The sequence below is a fragment of the Rhinoraja longicauda genome, chromosome 1, assembly GCF_053455715.1.
Source record: "Rhinoraja longicauda isolate Sanriku21f chromosome 1, sRhiLon1.1, whole genome shotgun sequence".
NCBI lineage: Eukaryota > Metazoa > Chordata > Chondrichthyes > Rajiformes > Arhynchobatidae > Rhinoraja > Rhinoraja longicauda.
This window is the reverse complement of record NC_135953.1, coordinates 108,973,210-108,996,440: the sequence shown is the minus strand read 5'-3', so window position 1 is coordinate 108,996,440 and position 23,231 is coordinate 108,973,210. Positions and strand designations below refer to the sequence as shown.

The following is a 23,231-nucleotide window of genomic DNA, read 5'->3' as shown; positions in this document are numbered from 1 at the left end:
TGAATGTGATCGCTCACTATAAATAAGGTTCTGATTGGAATCTGCAGTGTAATTACTTTCTCCTGTCCACTTTGCTTAAAAGTCCCTATTCATTCTCATTTTGTTGAGTTGAAATGAGTTTTACCTCTTAGCGCAGTTTATAAATGTAATGCTCGTGAAATTAGAGGCTGGATTGTGTGATATGTGCTCCATGCTTTGTGGTTGCCATACCACTCCAGCTCTGAGGCTATGCAGGTTCTGCTGTCGTTTTGTCGTCGGTTGGGCAGGGATCTCAGCAGGTGGCCATCTGTTCCCAAGCAGCAGAAACTATTGAACCACCCAAAGTAACCTTCTGACTGCTTGTCGCATCAGAGAGTCGTTTCCACTGCCTCCTGATCATTTGGAAACGGTGGAAAAGGCTTTCTGATTATCAGGCTGGAAGAGAGATCAGATGTGGTTCTTTTACACGACTGGTGAAAGTACCATTATTAATGGTGGTGACAAATATTTTCCATTTTTTACAATCTTTTTCTGTCCATGATACAATTGTGCCCAGAGGCATTTTGCATTTGTTGGTGGAAATATGAATTATACAAGTGCTCTGCTTTGCAGAACAGTCCGTAAACCAAACCTGTCATCTTAAAATATTGGAATTATACAATGAAACATCTGTATGCTCAAACGTAGTGTCCTTTTTTTGTAAACCATCATCTGCAGTTCCTTGTGTCAAACTGAAGTTCTAGTCAGTTATTTGATTCGTGTAGGCACTGAAGTCGTGAGGAACAGGAGTCACTAACAACTGTATCTGGACATGTGTGTTTAATTGTGCATGTGTGTGCTGCAGGAGTTGTCAGACAATACACAATAGGTGCAGGAGTAGGCCATTCGGCCCTTCGAGCCAGCACCACCATTCAATCATTCTCAATCAGTACCCCGTTCCTGCCTTCTCCCCATACACCCTGACTCCGCTATCCTTAAGAACTCTATCTCGCTCTCTCTTGAATGCATTCAGAGAATTGGCCTCCACTGCCTTCTGAGGCAGAGAATTCCACAGATTTACAACTCTCTGACTGAAAAAGTTTTTCCTCATCTCCGTTCCAAATGGCCTACCCCTGGTTCTGGACTCCCCCAACATTGGGAATATGTTTCCTGCCTCTCATGTGTCCAACCCCTTAATAATCTTATACGTTTCGATAAGATCTCCTCTCATCCTTCTAAATTCCAGTGTATACAAGCCTAGCTGCTCCAGTCTTTCAACATATAATAGTCCCGCCATTCCGGGAATTAACCTAGTAAACCTACGCTGCACGCCCTCAATAGCAAGAATATCCTTCCTCAAATTTGGAGACCAAAACTGCACACAGTACTCCAGGTGCGGTCTCACTAGGGCCCTGTACAACTGCAGAAGGACCTCTTTGCTCCTATACTCAACTCCTCTTGTTATGAAGGCCAACATTCCATTGGCTTTCTTCACTGCCTGCTGTACCTGCATACTTCCTTTCAGTGACTGATGCACTAGGACACCCAGATTTCATTGTACGTCCCCTGTTCCTAACTTGACACCATTCAGATAATACTCTGCCTTCCTATTCTTACCATCAAAGTGGCTAACCTCACACTTATCCACATTAAACTGCATCTGCCATGCATCCGCCCACTCACACAACCTGTCCAAGTCACCCTGCAACCTCATAGCATCTTCCTCACAGTACACACTGCCACCCAGCTTTGTATCATCTGCAAATTTGCTAATGGTACTTTTAATCCCTTCATCCAAGTCATTAATGTATATTGTAAATAGCTGCGGTCCCAGTACCAAGCCTTGCGGTACCCCACTAGTCACTGCCTGCCATTCTGAAAGGGACCTATTAATCCCCACTCTTTGCTTTCTGTCTGCCAACCAATTTTCTATCCATGTCAGTACCGTACACCCAATACCATGTGCTCTAATTTTGCACACTAATCTCGTGTGTGGGACCTTGTCGAAGGCTTTCTGAAAGTCAAGGTACACTACATCCACTGGCTCTCCCCTGTCAATATTCCTAGTTACATCCTCAAAAAATCCAGAAGATTAGTCAAGCTTGATTTCCCCTTCGTAAATCCATGCTGACTCGGAACGATCCCGTTACTACTATGCAAATGCTCCGCAATTTTGTCTTTTATAATTGAGTCCAGCATCTTCCCCACCACTGATATCAGACTAACTGGTCTATAATTTCCTGTTTTCTCTCTCCCTCCTTTCTTAAAAAGTGGGATAACATTAGCTACCCTCCAATCCACAGGAACTGATCCTGAATGTATAGAACATTGGTTTCACAGAGTAATGATGGTGAATGCTCTTTCTTTACAAATGGAATATCTGGGCAATTAAAAGAAAGAGGAGTAATTGAAATGTTAGTTGCTTCTAAAATTAATAAATAAGAATCAGGATGGTCACAAATTTATAGTGCTTTGAACTCCCATGGTGTCATGGGTGTACAAAGTAAATTACAGATTATTCACCTCCTTCATTCTCCTTTCTTAATCTTCTAACTAGACTATTTATGAAAATAGTTTGTGACTCAAAGTCAAAAATGAGTATCTTCTATATTTTAAATGTATGATGTTTCAGTTTCAATTAGCACAGTGGTGCAGCTAGTAGAGCTCACAGCAGAAGAGACATAGATTTGGTCCTGACCCCCGGCACTTTCTGTGTGGAGTTTGCACATTCTTCCTGAGACTGGTTTCTTATCACATCCCAGAGGTGTGGGTTGATGGATTAATTGCCCTCCATGTGGGTAGGTGGTACAATTTTGTGGGGGGGGAACCGAGACTTGAAATGGGGGTGGATTACTCGAATGAGATTAGTGTAAATAAGTGTTTGATGGTGGGCATGGACTCAGTGGGCCGAAGGGCTGTTTCTGCGCTTTACAGCACTCTTCTCCCTTTACTCTTAATGTCAGACACATGCTTTTCAGTGGTAGCAGAGTGGAGCTTTGACAGCCAGAAAATGTTGCCATGCATATTTTTTCATGTTTTAGGGAACTATTTTTAAAGGAAGAGCTTCATCCAGACTGATAACTTTATGGACGTATTTAGAAATAACCGTGATGTCTAAATTGTGTAGTCTGTAAAGAAACGGCCTTTTGCAATCAATCAGAATAGCCACAGTCTTGAGTCCTTGTGTGTGTCAAGTTGACCTGAGCTGTTGGGTCATTACACTGCCCACATTTCCTTTTTTAGAAGGCGGAGAACTTTGGCAGGTCTGGAACTGGTGTTGCGTGATCCAAGATGTGACCTTCCCCAATAACCTACTAATTATATATTTTAAATAATGTGCACTGACACTTGAAGTACTCCCAGTGGAAACTCTTGAACAGGCCACGACATAGAAAAGGGGGGGAAAATAATAGAAACCATTACAAAATGTAAAACTACCAAGTTGCAAATGTATCAAAATAAATTAATAATAAACCTATTTACTTCATTGACTGCCATATTTTCATCACTGCAGACAAGATTGCGTAAGATGGAATAAAATGTGTTTCAATCCTGTTGCAAGCCATGGATTATAATTTCAAAGCCTTGTCAATTTTGTCTGGTTGAATTGTATTCTAAATTGTATTACAGTGATATAATATCAAGCACATGTTCTAATATAAACATGATTACTTTTATTTCATAAATCTAGTAGGAACTTCTCAGACAGTATACAGTATAGTAATAAATATATATTTTTGTTTATAGTGATGCAGAATTGCCCATAAAAAGTACACATGGGACTACAGACCAGAAAAGGCAGCTGTAATTTAACATTATAGGGAAAACAAACAGATTTATAGGAGCAAAATGGACATAATACTGTACACAGAGTATAAACTTTAGGGAGACAGAATCAATAGAAATGTTACAGTCTGCTATGTACTGCAATAGCTTATTGTAAAATCCAATCAATACAAATGTGTAGTTGAGCAGTAATGCCATCTACAGAGCTTGTGAAGGGTTGAATTTTATAACGTACTAGACCAAGTGGACCCGTTGGGCCCATTCCTCGTAGAGGGGGAACAGGGTAGGGGAGAGGGTGTCGTCACTGAGTGAGCCTTGGACTCAAAGCCTCTCCTGTATTGGTGTAGCACCCTCAACCCCTCCACTCAATTCCCCTTATCCCCCCCCCCTCCGCCCCCCACTGACCCCACTGACCCACTCCATCCCCCAATTGTCCCTCCCCTGCCCTACCCCCATTCCGCCCTCCCCACCCTCATTCCCCCCTCCCCACCCCTATTCCTCCTCCCCCTCTCCTGACCCCCACCTCTCTCCCCTCCCCCACCCCCACGCTCCCTTCCTCCCCACCCCCACTCTCTCCTGCCCCCCACTGTCCCCCTTCCCCCACCCCCACCGTTCCCCACTGCCCCCTCCGCCATCCCCCATGTCCTCCTCCCCCCACTCTCCCCGACCCCCACTCTCCTCCCTCCCCCCACCCGCACTCCACCCACTCGGCTGCCACGCCCACTCCTCTCTGTGGAGCCGTTGGCTGCGAAAGGCACTTACCAGTGCCCGTGCGTTCAACGCTGACTGCCGACGTGCGAGTCTCCGCATTGTGACGTCATACGCTGAGGAGTTTCAGGAAATGGGTTAGAAAGTGAATTTTTAAACTTTAAAATCTGTCTTGCTTTAAAAATGTAGGTTCAATTTGAATGAGAGTTGTTACATAATTTGCCCAGGATAATGGTGAGTAAGGTGGTGCAAAAATGATGGCGCTATGGTGTACCATTTTGGCTGTGCGAACGATAAAAGTTATGCTTTGCTCAAACACACACACACACGGACAGAGAGTTTTAGTAATATAATATAGATTATGCCCAATTAGATTAGCACAACACTAGAAATCACTTTTGTTTGTATGTGTGTCGTAGTCTGGTGGTGATATTTGTAGAATTTTTTTGAAACTAACATTCAGTGGTTTCTTTACTTTCGGCTTTAGACTTCAGCGATACAGCGCGGAACCAGGCCCTTCGGCCCACTGAGTCCGCATTGACCTGTGATCACCCTGTACACTAACACTATTCTATACACTAGAGAAAATGTACAATTTTACGGAAGCCAATTAATCTATAAACTAGTATGTCTTTGGAGTGTGGGAGGCCACAGGAGCACTCTGAAAAACCCCACGCAGTTATAGGGAAAACATACAGACACCAAACCTATAGTCAGGATGAAACCTGGGACCCTGGCGCTGTAAGGCTGCCACTCTGCCGCTGCGACACCATTCTGCCCCCACCCACCCCCCTCCCTCCTTGTCACGTGTACAGCGATACAGTGAAATACATGTTCGGCATGCTATCCTATAATTGAGGTGAGAAAAGTAACTGTAAAAGCATTGACATCGAATGTTGGTGTTGGAGTGCCATTTAAATAAAATGTCACATGTCTCAATAAAATGTCTCCCGATGAAGAGTGATTGGTTTGCAAGGTCTGCGGTGTGTGAGAGAAGGAACTGCAGGTGCTGCTTTAAACCGAAGATAGACACAAAAAGCTGGAGTAACTCAGCGGGTCAGATTGAAGAAGGGTCTCGACCTGAAACGACCTATTCCTTCTCTCCAGAGATGCTGCCTGTCCCGCTGAGTTACTACAGCTTTCTGTGTCTATCTGCAGAGTGTGAGGTCATGTTTACTAAGGTGAGATGAGAGCTCTGACTGGGATTGTACTGCCACAAGAGCTCTTGCGACATTGTACTGCCTGAACTGCCGATATTATATGAAAGGAAGTGACTTCCTTCCAGCAGATATCCTGGTCACCTGCTCAAGAAGAACCAAAGGTGAAAATTAGGTTGGGCTAAAGACGTGAGGTGATGGTGTGTAGTAAATAGCACTCGTTTTGTAATCTATTTTGTCCCCAGTCACTTTCCATTGATGACGATACTTAATGTTATTTTCTAAGGGTCTCTGACCAGCACAGTGTTTACCATGATTACTTTCTGTAATTTAGCTATTTCCTTCTACATTACCCTATCTTGCTGTTATGTTGCAAGAATACAAGTTCTGAAGATTTCTGCAGACCTTAAAACTTCAGATCACTTATCGCCTGAAAACGGCAACATGATTGATATCCTCTCATACCTTAGCATGGTTCTTCCATTTATTTAAAGTTGCATTAAATACAAACAAATTTCAGTAAAGAAGAGTAACGAAGCATTAGTAAAAGGGTGACGTCTACAGAAAGAAAACAAAATTATGTTCTGATTTATTTTGGTTTGATTCAAACTTTTTTTGTGATTATATCCAAATGACTTGAGCATAAATGTAGATGGCTGGTCTTTATCTGTCACATATGCAATTGCACAATGAAATTCTATTTGCATATTTACACATGAAGGCCCCACCATTTTTGGCGTCATTATTTAAAGTTAGTAGGTTTTCTGGCATCGCTGAGATTGCTGGTGTTGTGGACTGTGAGGAAAGCTGTCAAAGTATACAGCGGGATTTATGTCAGCTACAGAAATAGGCAGAGAAATGGCAGATGGAGTTTAATTTGAGCAAGTGTGATACGCTATACTTGGGAGGTCAAATGTATGGGGAAAGTATACAACTAGTGAAAACTCTCTAAACAGCATTAATGTACAGGGGAATGTTTGGGGTATACGTCCATTACTCCCAGTAAGTGGCAGCTAAAGTAGATAGAATCATAAAGAAAGCCTATATTATGCTTGCTGTCTTATTCGATGCATTGAGTATAAGAGTCAGGACATCATAATGCTGCTTTATAGGAATTTGGTTAGGCTGCATTTGGAGTATTATATACAGTTCTGGTCACTCCATCACAGGGATGATGTGAATGCTTTGGAGAAGGTGCAAAAGAGGTTTACCAGAGTGCTGCCTGGATTAGAGGTTATTAACTACAAGCAGAGGTTTGACAAACGCGGATTGTTTTCTCCAGCCTGTCGGAGGCCGAGTGAGGACCTCATAGAAGTATATAAAATTATGAGAGGCTTTTCTGGAGTTGACGGTCAGAACCTTTTTCACCCTGTGTAGAAATGTCAAGGATGAGGGGGCAAAAGGGGCAAGGTTAAAGGAGATGTGCAGGGCAGTTTGTTTTACACAGGATGGTGGGTGCCTGGGACACATGGCGTGGTGGCTGAAGCATATATGATAGTGACGTTTAGCAGGTGTTTAGATGGGCACATCGCCTATGAAGGGATTGAAAGGGTTTGAGCATTGTGTTCAGCACAGCCATTGTGGGCCAAAGCGCCTGTTCCTGTGCTGCATTGTTCTGTGTTCTAGGTGACTTTTGCTGACATTGGCTCTTTCCGCATTGAAGGTACAATTGAAGACACAAACCCTCAATCTGAACAAGGATCCCAACCTGAAACAGTATCTGTCCATTTCCTTCCATAGATGCTGCCTGATCTGCTGAGTTCCTCTTACAGTTCATTTTTCGAATGTACAATTGTCTTTCGTTGATGTGTCGTGTGTCAAAATCGACTGTTTTACAGAATATTTGTGCGACCACTCTTTTTCATGCTTTATTTATAATCATTGGAAATGTTTCTATGGTGAGAGTTCATATTCACAGGATCTAATGGAGATTAAATCACATTATGCTTCTTGCTGAGGCCATAACTTTGTATAGAATTTATTTGAAGATGTGTTGGAAGGATTTGTGTGTTTGACCTGCATCCTGAAGCTGGCTTTTGGGGTGCAGTTGCCATTTTAATTATGGCTCAGATCGGGACAGCACACAAAGAAAATCTCATGCAGCAGTGGTGAGTTTTTAGAAGTCGTCGGGTTATTCGGGCTTATTGCAGTATATACTGGAGAGTATTCCTGAGAGCGCAGAAATACTCTGCTGTCCAAAAAATTCTAAAGTAATGTATAGTATTTACAATACAATGATTACATAAGAAAGAAATACTTTTACAATAAATCAAGTTCCTTTTTTCTTCATTGAGTACTTTAGCCCATGAGATATTGATTTATTAGGGACTTGACCGACAGCAGTTTCTCCCAATGCTTGTTGATGACCTTTGTGCACCTGCATTGCTACTGTTATCTTATTTTTTTTAATGCTGTGAATAGTCCTCCATTCTAACTCCCATACATAGTTATCTTTGTTCTAATTGACTCTGTAAGCACTTTCCAACTCTAATTTCCACACTGGTCTTTTACAACTTGACCTTTAAGTTAACTTTATGTAAGACAATTGGGTTGACTGGATTACAAACTTTTCCCATTTTCTTATGATTGTTGGACATTCCTCCAAGGTGTTTGCAAAAAGCTCAACATTATTCTCAGACATGAACTAAATCTCCAAGAAAATTGCCTCAAAAAGAATGGCTTTTTGTTTAAAGTGTCAGACTGAATTTCTTTTGACGGGTCTTGAAATGCCAGATCACAGTGACAGCCACAGACAGGACAATGAAATGGTCTGAATATACATTTTGAAAATTTATCTTTAGATATGCTAATCGAATGCATTGAATTGACTTATTAGAATTTACTGGTACTTCCAAATCCTGTCAAAAGTACGTGTCGAATGTAATCTTAAGTTATTCTGAAGTTTGAAATGTCTGAATAAAGCTGAGATGGTACTATTTGAATCTGTTCTGGTCACTTAAGAATCTATCCAGCAGTCGCTTGGCTGCAGGATAGCAATTTGTGGTACTTTGAAATGTGATTGATAAGTTTCTGTTCTGAATACTCCCCACCTTTTTCTGGAAATTGGCACACACTCTTGTGGAATATGAAAACTGAAAAATGTAAATCATTAATGTAAAATCCAAGAACAATAGAATTACTTTAGTCATAGAGAATGATTTGGGGTTGGCACCATAGTGGGTAAAACAGCCTGCAGAGAATGCAAGCCAGTAAAAAGCCTGGTAACATGATATCATACATGATTGCATGCTGCTCATATTGTCATCTGTGAAATAGTCTTGGAGTTGATCTAATTTGCATACCACTGTGAAACCAAATATTCACTTAATGCATTTTAATAAAGCAGTAAACCATAAAATGAATTTGGATATATAAATTAGTTCATCCTGCAGTTGAGTTTGTAAGTAAATTAATTTATTAAAAACTATCAGCAAATGGTGTATGTGAGTATTCATTTTACAGTCATAGTCGTAGAGCACAGAAATGGGCCCTTTGGCCTAACGCGCCCATGCAGATGCCCCATCTGTACTAGTCCACCTCACCTGCATTCGGCCCATATCTCTCTAAACCTTTCCCATCCAAATTGCAAAACCATTTTCTGAAATAGTTTTGCAATACTCGCAACAGCTCATGCACCGTTACCACTGGAATGAATTGCATGCTGCAAGAAGATAATTCATGTTGCTTTGTATTAACTGTGGGGTTTCTTTTAATTAAGCTATTTTTAACATTACATCACTTATTTTGTCCTGCAGTGTTTGAGGAGCCAGAGGATCCCAGTAACCGGTTTTTCTTCTCAGAGATAACCTCTTCTGTGTCTGATGTGAAGTTCAGTCACAGCGGTCGGTACATGATGACACGTGATTACCTCACTGTCAAAGTCTGGGATCTCAACATGGAAACCAAGCCTATAGAAACATATCAGGTACCTTTTTGTGCTCATTTACTCGAATGGCTGTGTGTTGGACATTTCCACCCTGGGGGCAAAGGTTCTATTTGTCTACCCTATCTTTGCCTCTCATTATTTTATATACTTCTATTAAGATTCCCCTCAACTTCCAATGTTCCACAGAAAACAATCCAAGGCGATCAAACCACTCCCTGGAGCTGAAACCCTTAAATCCTGGCAGCATTCTTGTAAACCCCCTCTGCACTCTCTCCAAAGCCCCCATATCCTTCTTGTAATGAGGTATCCAGAACTGCATACAATACTCCAAATGCAGTCAAACCATAGTCCTATTGAGCTGCATCATGTTTTATTAAGAATTTCTGGGTAAAAATGTTTCTGGTCTACAAGTTTGCTGGTCTTGTTAAAATTACATAACTAACATTCTGAGAAAAAGTCTCTGATCCATAACATAAACTGTCTTTCCGCAGATGCTGCTTCTCCAGTTGATCTTCCAGCAATTTTGTTTTGGTTTCAGATTCCAACTCAAGCATTTTGTTCATGAAAATCATGTTCTGTGGAAAAGACCTGAAATTTGATTAACTATTCACCAATAGACATGTGTGACAATTGTAGGACAAATATACTGTTTTTGTATTTTGACCACAGCACTTTTTTTCAATTTTATTTTTGCCTATGTTTCCATTCTGCCTTTGGTTTTATTTTTAAAAGCTGCATCCAGGTAATCCACTGCATGACAGGTGGTAAGTGTGTAAGATCTATTCAGTTACTGTTTTTCAAAGTCAATAGCTTATTTTATGTTTGAAACATTTATTCATTTCCGCTAAAAATAAATCAATACTTGACATGGGGCAAATAAATGAATCAATAAAGCTTGAATGCTGATATGTGCTGGAAGGCAAATAAGTCATTGTTGTGGAGAAGCGTGAGTTTGCACGAATGATGATGGAATAGAAAGGTTTATTGGAACAAATCTGCTCTCTGCTACTGCCTTAGATTTGTATGAGAATTGCGCAGTAGTTTAACAAACCTGCCCCTCCTATCATCCTGTGCTTGCAGATGGTCCTCTAAAGAGGAAAAGCATTTAACAAAGGACATCTTTGTTTGTCTTTTTCATATAACACCTTGTTTTGCATTACTCCCATATAATGTTTTTAGTAAATAGACACAAAAAGCTGGTGTAACTCAGCAGGACAGGCAGCATCTCTGGAGAGAAGGAATGGGTGACATTTTGGGGCGAGACTCTTCTTCAGACAAAGTCACGGGAAAGGGAAACGAGAGTAAGGAGGATTTTTAGTATATAGATAGATACAGTGACTTCTGGCACTCTGAATCATGCTGACAAATCGGATGGAGATGAGAGCTGGGAGTGGTGTGGGGAAAGTGGCCAGCAGATGGCAGCTGTTAGAACATAATTATTTTCCATTACAACAGTAAGGTGTCTCAAGCAAGCAGGGTCGGAAAAAAATCTATAAATGCCCGTGCTTTTGTTGTGACAGTACATGGTGGTGTGGCATACTAACACCTCTAAATAGTTAAACTAAATATTAATTTTAAAATAATAATTATTAGTATTTAAACATTTTATTAATTAAAATAGGTCCTTAAATAGTCTAAGTAGCTCACAGGATGATGATTCCGTTTTTAAAAAAAGGACGCAAAGTGATGGAATAACAGTGGGTGAGGCAGCATCTCTCCAGTGCCATAGTGAGGCCCACCGGAAATTGGAGGAACAGCACCTCATATTTCGCTTGGGCCAGTGGCATGAACATCGACTTCTCCAACTTTAGATAGTTCCTCTTTCCCTCTCTTCCCCTCCCCCTTCCCAGTTCTCTCTATCTTCCTGTCTCCACCTATATCCTTCCTTTGTCCCGCCCCCTGACATCAGTCTGAAGAAGGGTCTCGACCCGAAACGTCACCCATTCCTTCTCTCCTGAGATGCTGCCTGACCTGCTGAGTTATTCCAGCATTTTGTGAATAAATACCTTCGATTTGTACCAGCATCTGCAGTTATTGTCTTGTACTCTCTGGAGAGCACGAATGGGGGACATTTTGGTATCCCAATCAGTCTGAAGAAAGGTCCTGACCCGGATGTCACCTATCCATGTTCTTCAGAGATGCTGCGTTACTCCATCACTTTGCATTTTTTGTAAACTAGCATCTGCAGTTCCTTGTTTCTACCCTCCGGTTAGTTACAAATAGAAGAGCTTTAAAGATCATAGCCATTCATCATGTTTATTTGAACCAGCTACCATTCAGGACAGAATGATCTACGTGATTAGCATACCATCTATCATCCAAAACATACTTTTCCTGAGTTGCTGGTGCAGTGTGTGCCATCTACAAAATGTACTGCAGTTACTCTTGCAGGCTTCTCCAACAACATCTTCCAAACTTGTGACTTCTACTGCCAGGAGGAGCAGCAGGAGCACGAGAGCCCCAGCATTTTGCTGGTTTTGTACAAGTTGCACACTGTTCGCCCATTCTCCTTCATCAAGTCATGGTACTCCCGACCCAATGGCATTGTGTGAGTAACTTCACCAAATGGACTGCAGTTCAAGGAGGCTCACCGCCACTTCAGGGCAATTAGAACTGGGTGATAAATGCTGGCCTTGCCAGTGGCACCCACATGCTGAAAGATTAATTAAAAGAAATAACAGATTAATTAATTTCAGTTATTCTTGCTAAATGAAAGTCATTCCTAATGTTCCCCTGCTACTGACAGTTCTGGTCGTAGTGTTAATGAGATGTGATTTCATTTATATTCAAGGTTTGCAGACATTATATTGTATCTGGTGTCAGTAAAAACAAGGTGGTGCAAAATATGGAAAGCATTTAATTATTTGCAGGAATTTTAAAAGTTCCTTTTAATCGGGATTCTGCCCCCAGCAATTTAAGATTAATAGGTGTATGTTGATTTTGATTAGAGGAATGACGTTACTATTTGAGGGAAGTCGGATAATTATTTCATGGGCTACATATGCATGTAAAGAAATTGTTTTCCTTGTATTCCTTTCAAGGAATTGGAATGCCACTTTTGTTGGCTCACTGACCTACTCTTCTAAAATGACTGGAACTTGAAGGGCAGGAAAGAGTAGATTCATTTTGCATCCCAAACTGAAAAGATGCACCATTCCTTTCATTACTTCGAACAACAGTATTTTTCCTTTTAGCTAATTATCATTTTATTTTAAGATCAAAATATATTTCTGAGTTCTCATCCCATCTTCATTTGTTTTCTTTTGTCCCTCTTGTATCTGAAAGCTTCTATCCAACCTACTAGTAATATCTACATTGTATTTAGTGTACATTCACTGCTACAATCTGCATCTATTACAAATTTACTGAAACATTCTTCAGCCTAACACATGCTAATAGGATAGACACAAAATGCTGGAGTAACTCAGTGGGGCAGGCAGCATCTCTGGCGAGAAGGAATGGGTGATGTTTCGGATCGAGACCCTTCTTCAGACTGATCATGCTAACAGGTGTAGTTTATATAATATTTTACATTTAATCTGGCATCCTGCATTTAGCCAATGGGCATTTTGGAAAATCATTGAATTTAATATGTAGCATGCATTCATGGTCACAGACTGGATTATATCTCTGACATATTAATTTGGTCTGTTTTCTGAACTCTGCATTCACTGTCAGCCTAGCTGGTCTATTACACAATGATAACCAGAGTCTCTGGTATCCAATCATTGTTCATCAGTACAATGTGACTTGTTACAATTACCATATTCTTTGATACAAAGCTGCTTCTGTCTCTTAAGAATTTAGTTACGTTTTCAGGGAACAATGCAAATATACTTACCACAGAAAGGATTGCCTAAAAAGCTACGCCAGTCATTTGGAACATTCAGACTCTAATTTTGGCAATGTTATATTTTGCAAGAGGAGATATATTGATCATCCTTTCATTTTGTTAAATATAATTGGTTTAACATCTTTTATTTCTATTATGTTGCTAATTGCAGTAATTTAGTGTTGCCATGGTATTCAATTGCTAATTGTTTTTATTTAACAGGTTCACGATTACCTCCGGAGTAAGCTTTGTTCCCTTTATGAGAATGACTGCATCTTTGACAAGTTTGAATGTGCGTGGAATGGCTCAGACAGGTTAGTAGCCCTGGTCATTACATTCATGAGACTGTAGTTTGCACTGATGTTCATTTACAGACTCAGAGTTCACCTTGTTAATGTAAAGTAATCCTGACATCACTAGACTTTTTTATATCGTCCCAGTGGAATTTCAATTTCAGGAGAATTTATCATAATTGAGGAAAAAGTTTGCTTCAGTTTCTATGATTTTATTTTTGGGTGGCACAGCAGTAACGTTGCTGCCTTACCTGGCCAGAGACCTGGGTTTGATCCTGACAACTCTACAGAGTTTGTACGTTCTCCCCGTGATTGCGTGTATTTTCCCCAGGTGCCCTGGTTTCCTCCCACATCCCAAAGACGAGCAGGTCGTAGGTTAATTTGGCTTCGGTGTAAATTGTCCCTTGTCTGTCGGACAGTGCACGTGTGCGGGGATCACTGGTTGGTCTGGACTCGGTAGGCCGAAGGGCCTGTTTCTGTGCTGTATCTCTAAACTAAAGGTAACTTTAAAATTGAATTGTTCAGGGACCTGTTGACAAGTAGAATTTAACCATGGCATAAAACCGGAACATTTTGGAAAACCTCAGCAGGCTGGACAACATCTGTGGAAAGAGCAACCATCAATATTGGGCCTTATTGAGTGGTTGCAATATTGTTGGAGAAGTTCTGTTCTTTAGGTATCGTGAAAATTTAAAAAAATGGCTGCAGCTTGAAATGTCATAAAGCCATACAACTCATAAACCAGCTTTTGACCCCACCATATACCTGCCAACCTATTTGCCCATCTAGCTAACTCCATTGGCCTGTTGGACCTTATCCTTCCTATTTACGTGTCTGTCCAAATGCCATATGAACAAAGTAAGTGTATCCATCCCCAAAACTGGTAGCACATTCCGGATATCAACCGCTCTATGCTGAAAACAAAACTTACTTTTGAGATAGACACTAAATTCTGGAGTAATTCAACAGGACAGGCAACATCTCTGGAGTGAAGGAATGGGTGACGTTTCGGGTCGAGACCCTTCTTCAGTCTCGTCCTGAAACCTCACCCATTCCTTCTCTCCAGAGATGTTGCCTGCCCTGCTGACTTACTCCAGCATTTTGTATCTATCTTTGGTGTATAACCAGCATCTGCAGTTCCTTCCCACACACTTACTCCTGAGATCCCATTTAAACCTCCTATCTCTCATCTTAAAACAATGCATGCTTGTTTTCTTTAATCCCTCCCATCTCACTCAACCTTTTGTCCTGGGCAGTATTTAATCCATTAATGAATACACCTCAAACAGAAAAGGTTGGTAGTTCATTCATCAGTTTGCTGTCTGCTGATGGTTAGTTCATGTACAATAATGACCACGTTTCATTGGCTGCAAAGTGACTTGTGATGTCCTGGAACACGTGAAAGCCGTGATTTAAGGAGCATATTATTTAAATGGTCAGAAACAGCGGCACCCTAAGTTGCAGTGGGTGTCCTACAATATGATTCATGAAAGGTTATTGTGCAGGAACAGTAAGTAATTAGGAAAGACTATTTTCATACTTTTCACTATTGATAGGGAAATTACATTTTTCTTAAAAGGTGAGGTTATGCTTTAAGTTAAAACCACATCTGGAATACTCTGGATACAATTACAATTTAAAGAAGGTAGTAAATGAGTTAAAAACAGAGATTTTCCACAAAAAAACCCAGAATCTGCATGTTGTCTGATGAGGAAATATTGGACAGGTGAGTATTTGTATCCTTTGGAGTTTCGTATGGGGGGAGGGGGGGAGGGGACTTGAATAAAACAAATGTATTCAGGAGTATCGACAAGACAATATATTTCCCTTGTGAGACAATCTAGAAGGAAGGTGTTGGCCTTTTGAGGCAAATTAGGTTCTTTTATTTGTCAGAAATAAAATGAACTTAATTTTCAATCCGATGGCTTTTGTTGATGGTGTCTAGGAATGTGGTGAAATGCTGAGCATGTTGATCAGCTGTTTTCTTATTGAAGAGCACAAAAAGACTCGAGGTGCTAAATGGCTTCATTCAGCTTGCATGTTCATAATTTGCTCCAATGGGAAGATGTCTCCAACTTCAGTCGTGTCCCCTACCCCCCCCCCCCACCCCTTCATGAGTCTCCCCATTATTCCAGGACGCAAAAATTCTCTCATGGTGGGTATATGGAACGCGATGCCAGAGAAGGTAGGTGAGACAGGTGCTATATTACTCAGAGGGGAATCTTTGGAACTCGCTTTCTTAAAGGGCAGTAGAAAGGAATCAATAAGGGTGGGGTGCGGAAGGTAACACTGGATGGGTAGGAATGTGGAGCTTAGTTTGGCATTGGGTCATTCGTGATGTTTTTGGATGGCAGAGTAAGTTTCAGGGCTGGGTGACTTCCTGCTCTTCATTCGTATCTCTTATAAATGTAAATGAATTTGTTCAGGCGGGTATGAAATTAGAAATTCCGACAACTTATTTCTATGTCCACTACTCATTCTATGCAATGTGCAACTCTAATCCCAGCTAAGATTTCTGCTTTGAACTACAATATTGTGGACTGCAAAGTCTTCTCTACATTAGTCATAGAGTTATGCAGCATGGAAACAGGCCCAGCTTGCCCACGCCAACCAAGACGCTCCATGTACGCTAGTCCTACCTGCCCGTGTTTGACCCATATCCCCCTTAAAAAATCCTTATCCAGTCTCTGTTCAAATGTCTTTTAAATGTTCCCTACTTCATCTATCTACTTTGGCAGCTCGTTCCATATACCCATCACCCTCTGTAGAGAAAATGTTGTTCCCCAGGTTCCTATTAAATCCTTCCCTTCTCACCTTAAACCTATGTGCTCTGGTTCTTGATTCCCCAACTCTGGGTAAAAGATTCTGTGCATTCATCCTATCTATTCCCCTCATGACCTTGTACATCTCTGTAAGATCACCCCTCAGCCCCCTTTATTCCGAGGAATGTATTTTAAATGTTGTCATAGTAGCTGACTCAACTACCTTCTCTGGCAGCAGGTTCCACATACCCACCATGAGGAGATTTCTGCATCCTGGTATAATGGCTCCCCATTATGGGGAGGGTCGGAGGGTGGGGTAGAATCTGAAGTTGGAGACATCTTCACATTGGTAAGGATGGAGCAAATTACAAATGAGCCCATTTAGCACCTCAAGTAATATTACGGCTGATTGACATGCTCACCATTTTACCATATTCAGCAATGTCTTGAACCAAAGCTATCAAATTTAAAATTAAGACATGATATTAAGAGGTTGATATTGGTAGAAATCTTCAGCCAGCCTTTGCTGATTGCTAGATTCTTATCTTTTATTGTCCTAATCCTACATTTTTGCAAATAGATTCTGTCTACCATCTGTAATATTTCCCAACACTGTCTTAAATTCACGTTGGAACAAGTCCCCTCCGCCTTCTACACTCCAAGAGACACGTTGATCATTGTGAATTCCAGAGAATGGAATACTAGTTTTTGTTTTCCCTCCTGGTAATTTAAACTGCTGAGTTCAGATATTATTTTGGTACATCTATGCTGCCCTTGGTGTGGTACCAAAGTTGCTCTCAATACTCCAGGTTAGTATGTCTTTAGATGGCAGCAACCGTACTTTGTTTGCAGCCTGTCCCCTCTGCAAGTCATCCAGCTTTCCACACATAACCCCCAGTACTCAGTACTGGGCCCCAACTATGCCTGCCTCTTTTTGTAGGGTATGTCGAACAAACACTGTTCCAGGCTTGTACTGGCCCTGTCCCCAAACTCTACCACTGCTACATTGACGACTGCATCTGTGCTACCTCCTGCACCCATGCAGAACTCACTGACTTCATTAACTTTACTAATTTCCATCCTGCACTCAAATTCCCTTGGACCATGTCCAACATCTCCCTACCGTTTCTTGATCTCACCATCTCCATCACAGAAGACAAACTATCAACTGACATCTATTGTAAACCCACTGACCTCCAAAGCTATCTAGACTACACTTCTTCCCACCCTGCTTCCTGTAAAGACCATATCCCGTACTCCCAATTCCTCCACCTACGCCGCATCTGCGCCCAAGATGAGGTGTTCCATACCAGGACATCCGAGACATCCTCATTCTTTAGAAAATGGGGATTCCCCTCTTCCATCATAGATGAGGCCCTCACAAGGGTCTCCTCGATATCCCGCAGCTCTACTCTTGCTCCCCCTCCCCTCCCCATCATACAGGGACAGTTCCTAGTCCTCACCTTCCATCCCATCAGCCATGCACACAGCACATAATCTTCCAACATTTCCGCCACGTCCAACGGGATCCCACCAGGAGCCACATCTTCCCATCTCCACCCGTTTCCGCTTTCTGCAGAGACCATTCCCTCTGCAACTCCATAGTCAACTCGTCCCTACCAAACCAAATCAACCCCTCCCCAGGTACTTTCTCCTGCAACCGCAGGAGATGCAACACCTGTCCCTATACCCCCCTCGACTACGTCCAAGGACCCGACAATCTTTTCAAGTGAGGCAGAGGTTCACTTGCACCTCCTCCAACCTCATCTACTGTATCCGCTATTCCAGGTGTGGACTCCCATATATCGTGGAGACCAAGCACAAGCTCGCCGATCGTTTCGCTGAACACCTCCGCTCAGTCAGCCTAAGCCTACCTGTTCTCCCGGTTGCTAAACACAAACTCACCCACTGACCTTTCTGTCCTGGGCTTCCTCCATTGTCAGAGTGAAGCCCAACACAAATTGGAGGAACAGCACCTCATATTTCGCTTGGGCAGGTCACACCCCAATGTTATATCAACTGTTTTGTTTGCTCATTCTCTCTCCCCAAGTACTCCGTGCCCCGCTGAGTTATTTTCAGAATTCTCTGTTCTTGTATCAGCATTCTTGATTATACTCTGCATCTGCCCACAACAATTTGAATGAACCATGCACTTGGACAAACAAGTCTCTTTGGACATCCACTGTTTCCTCATTTTCACAAAGGGAACATAATCAGAATATCCAGGTCTGTTTTGTTTTGTTTTTCTCTGCAGAAACTAAAAACGAAACAAACATATTTCGAGAGAAATTCTGTAATTGCCTAATTACTCTTGGATTCTTGCTTGACTATTGGGGATTGCATTTATTGCTAAACCTGTGAAGATTCAATTTGCAGCATTGGAATGGAGAAAAAACTGGTGTACTGTTAAATTAATAGTCTCTTAAATCTGCTTCAAGTTGTTAAATAATTACTCCAGTTACAGCTATGCTAAATTATTCATTAGCGAGGCTATTACAACACAGCAAGAAACAACTAAATCCACAACACACAGATGCACATAATGTTCAAGAACATCAAATTCGGAACTTATTTTTAGATAGCAATTGCAATGTGGGGAATGCTACCAGCTTAAAAAGAACATTTTCTCAAAGTAAATTAATTAAACGTCTGTTAACATTTGCTGTATTTGGGGATAAAACTGCTAATGGCTGAACAATTCCTTTTTGATCATACTGTTTATATTATCCGGCATTTCTCCATCCCAAGGAGCCAGACTGACTGAGTGAGAGCTGTCTGCCTTCAGCAATGTCAAGCATCGTGGATCATGGTCTGTTGGTGAATGTCATGATTGCTGCTTTAACTGTGCTTGTTAGTTTTGATGTGAGGCAGGTATTCACCACTAAGTTCTGCGCCAAGAGTTTGTCTTGTTTAGTGTTTAGTTTAGTTTAGTTTAGAGATACAGCGAGGAAACAGGCCCTTCAGCCCACCGAGTCAGTGCCGACCAGCGATCTTCGCACACTGACACTAGTTTTACACACTAGGGATAATTTACAATTATACCAAGTCAATTAACCTATAAACTTTTACGTTTTTGGTGTATGGGAAGAAACCGGAGATCCCGGAGAAAACCCACGCAGGTCACAGGAAGAATGTACAAACTCATTCCAGACAAGCATGCTTAGTTAGGATTGAACCCGGGTCTCTGGCGCTGTAAGGCAGCGACTCTACCGCTGCGCCACCGTACCGTGCCGCCCCATACAGCTCTGCTCATCTACAAGGACTGAAGCAAACAAATCTAATTGGTCAGCTGGTGTGACCGAATGCACAACGGCAGGGAAATTTAATTCTCAAATGCCACAAACAAGGAGGCCGTCACGGTATGTTAATCTGTGAAATACATCAAGGGTTCTAACATCTTGAAACCCTGTTGGCTGTTTCGTTCTTCATTGATTTCCTGTGACACCACGTGGTGTGTAAAGCAGTCTACAGTTTGCGTGACCGGCAATCATGAATTCTGAAGCACCCAGCAGTGTTTTACAAATCGGCCTACACGTTGTGTATTTTGGGTGGGGGCTGGGGGAGAAGAGGGTTATATATTTTTTTTTAACGAGTTCTTTACTCCAGAAACAAGGTGGGGAGAAATAGGGCTCCAGAGCACCAACATTTCAAGCTGCTGAATTTCAAACCTCTTTTAGCAAACTCCTTATGTCACCACCTCCTCCCAGGAATCGAGGAGGGCCTCAGTGAGTGCCTTGAAGTACTGTGGCTGTGATGGGTGGATGCCTGCTACTGTAAATCTCTTTTGAGCTTAAGTTTATACAAATACAAATTTCTATGGGTGAGGTAAAACATGAATTTTATTGCCAAGCACAAAAAGTAGATTTTGAGGTCATAGGGTCATGTGATAGGAGCAGAACTAGGCCATTTAGCCCATCAAGTCTACTTCGCCATTCATCATTGCTGATCTATCTCTCCCTCCTAACCCCATTCTCTTGCCTTCTCCCCATAACCTGTATTAATCAAGAATCTGTCTGTCTCTGCCTTAAATATATCCACTTCCGGCCTCCACAGCTTTCTGTAGCAAAGAATTCCACAGATTCACCACCCTCTGACTTAAAAAATTCCTCCATCTCCTTCCTAAAAGAACATCCTTTAAGTCTGAGGCTATGACCTCTAGTCCGAGACTCTCCCACAAGTGGAAATATCCTCTCCATATCCACTCTATCCAAGCTTTTCACTATTCTGTACATTTCAATGAGGTCCCCCCTCATTCTTCTAAACTCCAGCGAGTACAGGCCCAGTGCCATCAAACGCTCATCATATGTTAACCTTCTCATTCCTGGGATCATTCTTGTAAACCTCCTCTGGATCCTCTCAAGAGCCAACACATCCTTCCTCAGAAATGGTGCCCAAAATTGCTCACAATAAGCAAGTTGCAACTTGAAATAGCAAGGTGTAGTGAATTTGGCAGTGGATGAGGCTAGTGATTTAGTGGAAGGGATATGTCATTCAAAGATTAATGTACACCCTTTAAGTCATGTCAGATTATCAAACCTTTTCCTGCTCTGAATCCATTGACCTTCATTTGCTATTTGTTCCCATTGCTCCTGACCTTCTGCCCTTTATTTATCTCTTCCACCAAGACCCCAGTAAACCTGACGTCAGGAAAGCTACTTCTCTTCCCATCCTATGTCAAACTATCGTGCAAGATAGATTTATTTTGGTGGAGTGGGGAGAGTGGGTCTGCCACTTCTGCAACCATGGAATGATTGGTGTGCGAAGCAAACAAGCTGCATTGTCTTTGAAGGACTCAAACTGCTTGTATGTTGGGAAATGTGCTTTGCCCAGGCAGGTGGAGAGAGTTTCATCACCATCCTGCCCTTTACCTGGAGGATGTTGGAAAGTCTCGGGGAATTGTTGGCCTGGCCTTGCTTTGTGGTATGAAGAGTAGGGACTGGAGCTGAGCATTGGGTAGAAGAATGTGTGTAGCCAGTTACTCAGCTGCCTCACAGCTCCAACAGTCCAGGTTTAATTCTGATCTTGGTGCCTTTGTGGGGTTGTTGCTCATGGGTGTTGCCCTTGTGTTCATGTGTGTTTGCCTGCGGGACAACTATTTTCTTCCACAACGTGAAGATAAGTGGATTGGCAAACTAACTGGCACTGTAAGTTGCCCTTGGTGCGTAAGTGAGTGGTAGCATCTGGGGAGAGTTGATTGGAATGTGGGAGTTATTAAAAAAAAAAAAAAGGATTATCTTGGCTCGGTGCTTAATGTTTGATAAAGACTTGGTGTGCCTGTTTCCATGCTGAAGGACTCTGACTCTATCAATGGAAATAATTAGATCTGATCCAATGAAGGAGGGAAGGATGAAAATCAAGCAACTCTGTTGGATGGGTCAAGAATATTGCTCTCAATGAACCCCTGGAAAAGTCGTTGGGTTTCATTTATTGGTCTTTGTAAATGGAGTCAATATGTTATTATTATCACAATGTTAAAAAATATATTTGATTCTATCACAATGTCTAAAAAAGATTTGGACGGGTACATGGTTAGGATAGGTTTGGTGGGATACGGGCCAAACGCAGGCAGGTAGGACGTGCAGGTCGATCATGTAGTGTAGGTTGATTATTAGTATAGCATGTTAGTCGGCATGGGAAAGTTGGGCCAAAGGGCCTGTTTCCATGCTCTATGACTCAATGTAGCTATTAAATACTCTCTCCATCCCTTATCCCTTCCTGATTTCTGTGATGCCACATGTGCTTGATGACTTGCTCCCTTTGGTGATTGAGAATGGGCTAAACTGTAGGAGTTTGTCGAAATAACAAATCTGCTCTTTCTTCAGGAAGATTGAATCTACCTCATGGAGGAAAGTTGTCCAAGTATGTCAGAGTTGTTGGCTAGAGCAGCGGCTAGTTTTGGAATACCCTAAAGATGGGATGTTGGTAGTCCTAAAGCATTAGTGCAGCCCCGTAGCATTTGTGCCACCCTGTGCACTTGACTGTATTTGGGGAGTGAATTACAGTAAGTTAGCTGACTTCTATGGTGGTGTGGACCAAAGAATGTGACTAATAAAGATCACTCACTTGGCACTTGTGAACGAGGGTAATTACATGTGATTAAGGTATGTCTTTGCACGCATGGTGGACTCTGCAACCATTGAAGATGGGAATGATCATCCTCCTGTTTCATTTGTCACCATTTTGAGTATGGCAGCATTTCCGAGCTTTGATTTGATCCATTAAGAATATTTTAAAAATAGGGACGGGGAATAGGCCCTTCAGCACCTCAAGCCTGCCTGAATGTTTAGTTTAGAGATACAGAGCGGAAACTGGCCCTTCAGCCCACCGAGTCCGTGCTGACCAGTGACCCCTGCACACTGTAGGCTGAGAATGTAGGCTAGAGCAAAGGCTGTAGCCTAGCAATGTCGGCTGAGAAACCAAGAGATTTTGGAGCAGTCATTTACGAATGGACAAGGTACATTGAGAATTTTGGGACAATCTATAATGGAAGTTGGAGGCGGATAATACTAATGAGGTGAAAATAGGTGGTTGCTATGATGGTCAGGATGTTAGGCTGAAACACCACATTGTGTCATATCGGACTCTGAAGTTGCAGTCTACATCAGTCTGACACAGCACTTGTGCCTCAGTGTAGTGTCCCTGGATTTGAATCATCAGGTCATAACTTTGTTACCCACTCACAAAAGATCTAAAATAATACCCACATACCTATCTGAAATCTCACAACCACCACACTTCATGCCCAATGATAGGGGCACAATTTGACTCACCACAATCTGGTAAGCGAACTGAGTGGAGGAGAGAATCCCAGCAATCTGGACAAATCTTAACTATGTGGAATGTGATCTC

General features: G+C 41.9%; 1 protein-coding gene across 4 annotated transcripts in view; it reads left to right on the top strand.

Annotated features, from left to right (window-relative positions):
* The window catches only part of LOC144596234 (serine/threonine-protein phosphatase 2A 55 kDa regulatory subunit B gamma isoform), a 199,203-nt gene that overhangs the window by 163,171 nt on the left and 12,801 nt on the right, over positions 1–23,231 (top strand). For all 4 annotated transcript variants that reach the window (XM_078404461.1, XM_078404445.1, XM_078404453.1 and 1 more), the window contains 2 exons: positions 9,365–9,534; positions 13,550–13,641. In XM_078404461.1, the coding sequence (XP_078260587.1) occupies positions 9,365–9,534; positions 13,550–13,641 (262 nt within the window). The remainder of the gene's footprint in view (positions 1–9,364; positions 9,535–13,549; positions 13,642–23,231) is intronic.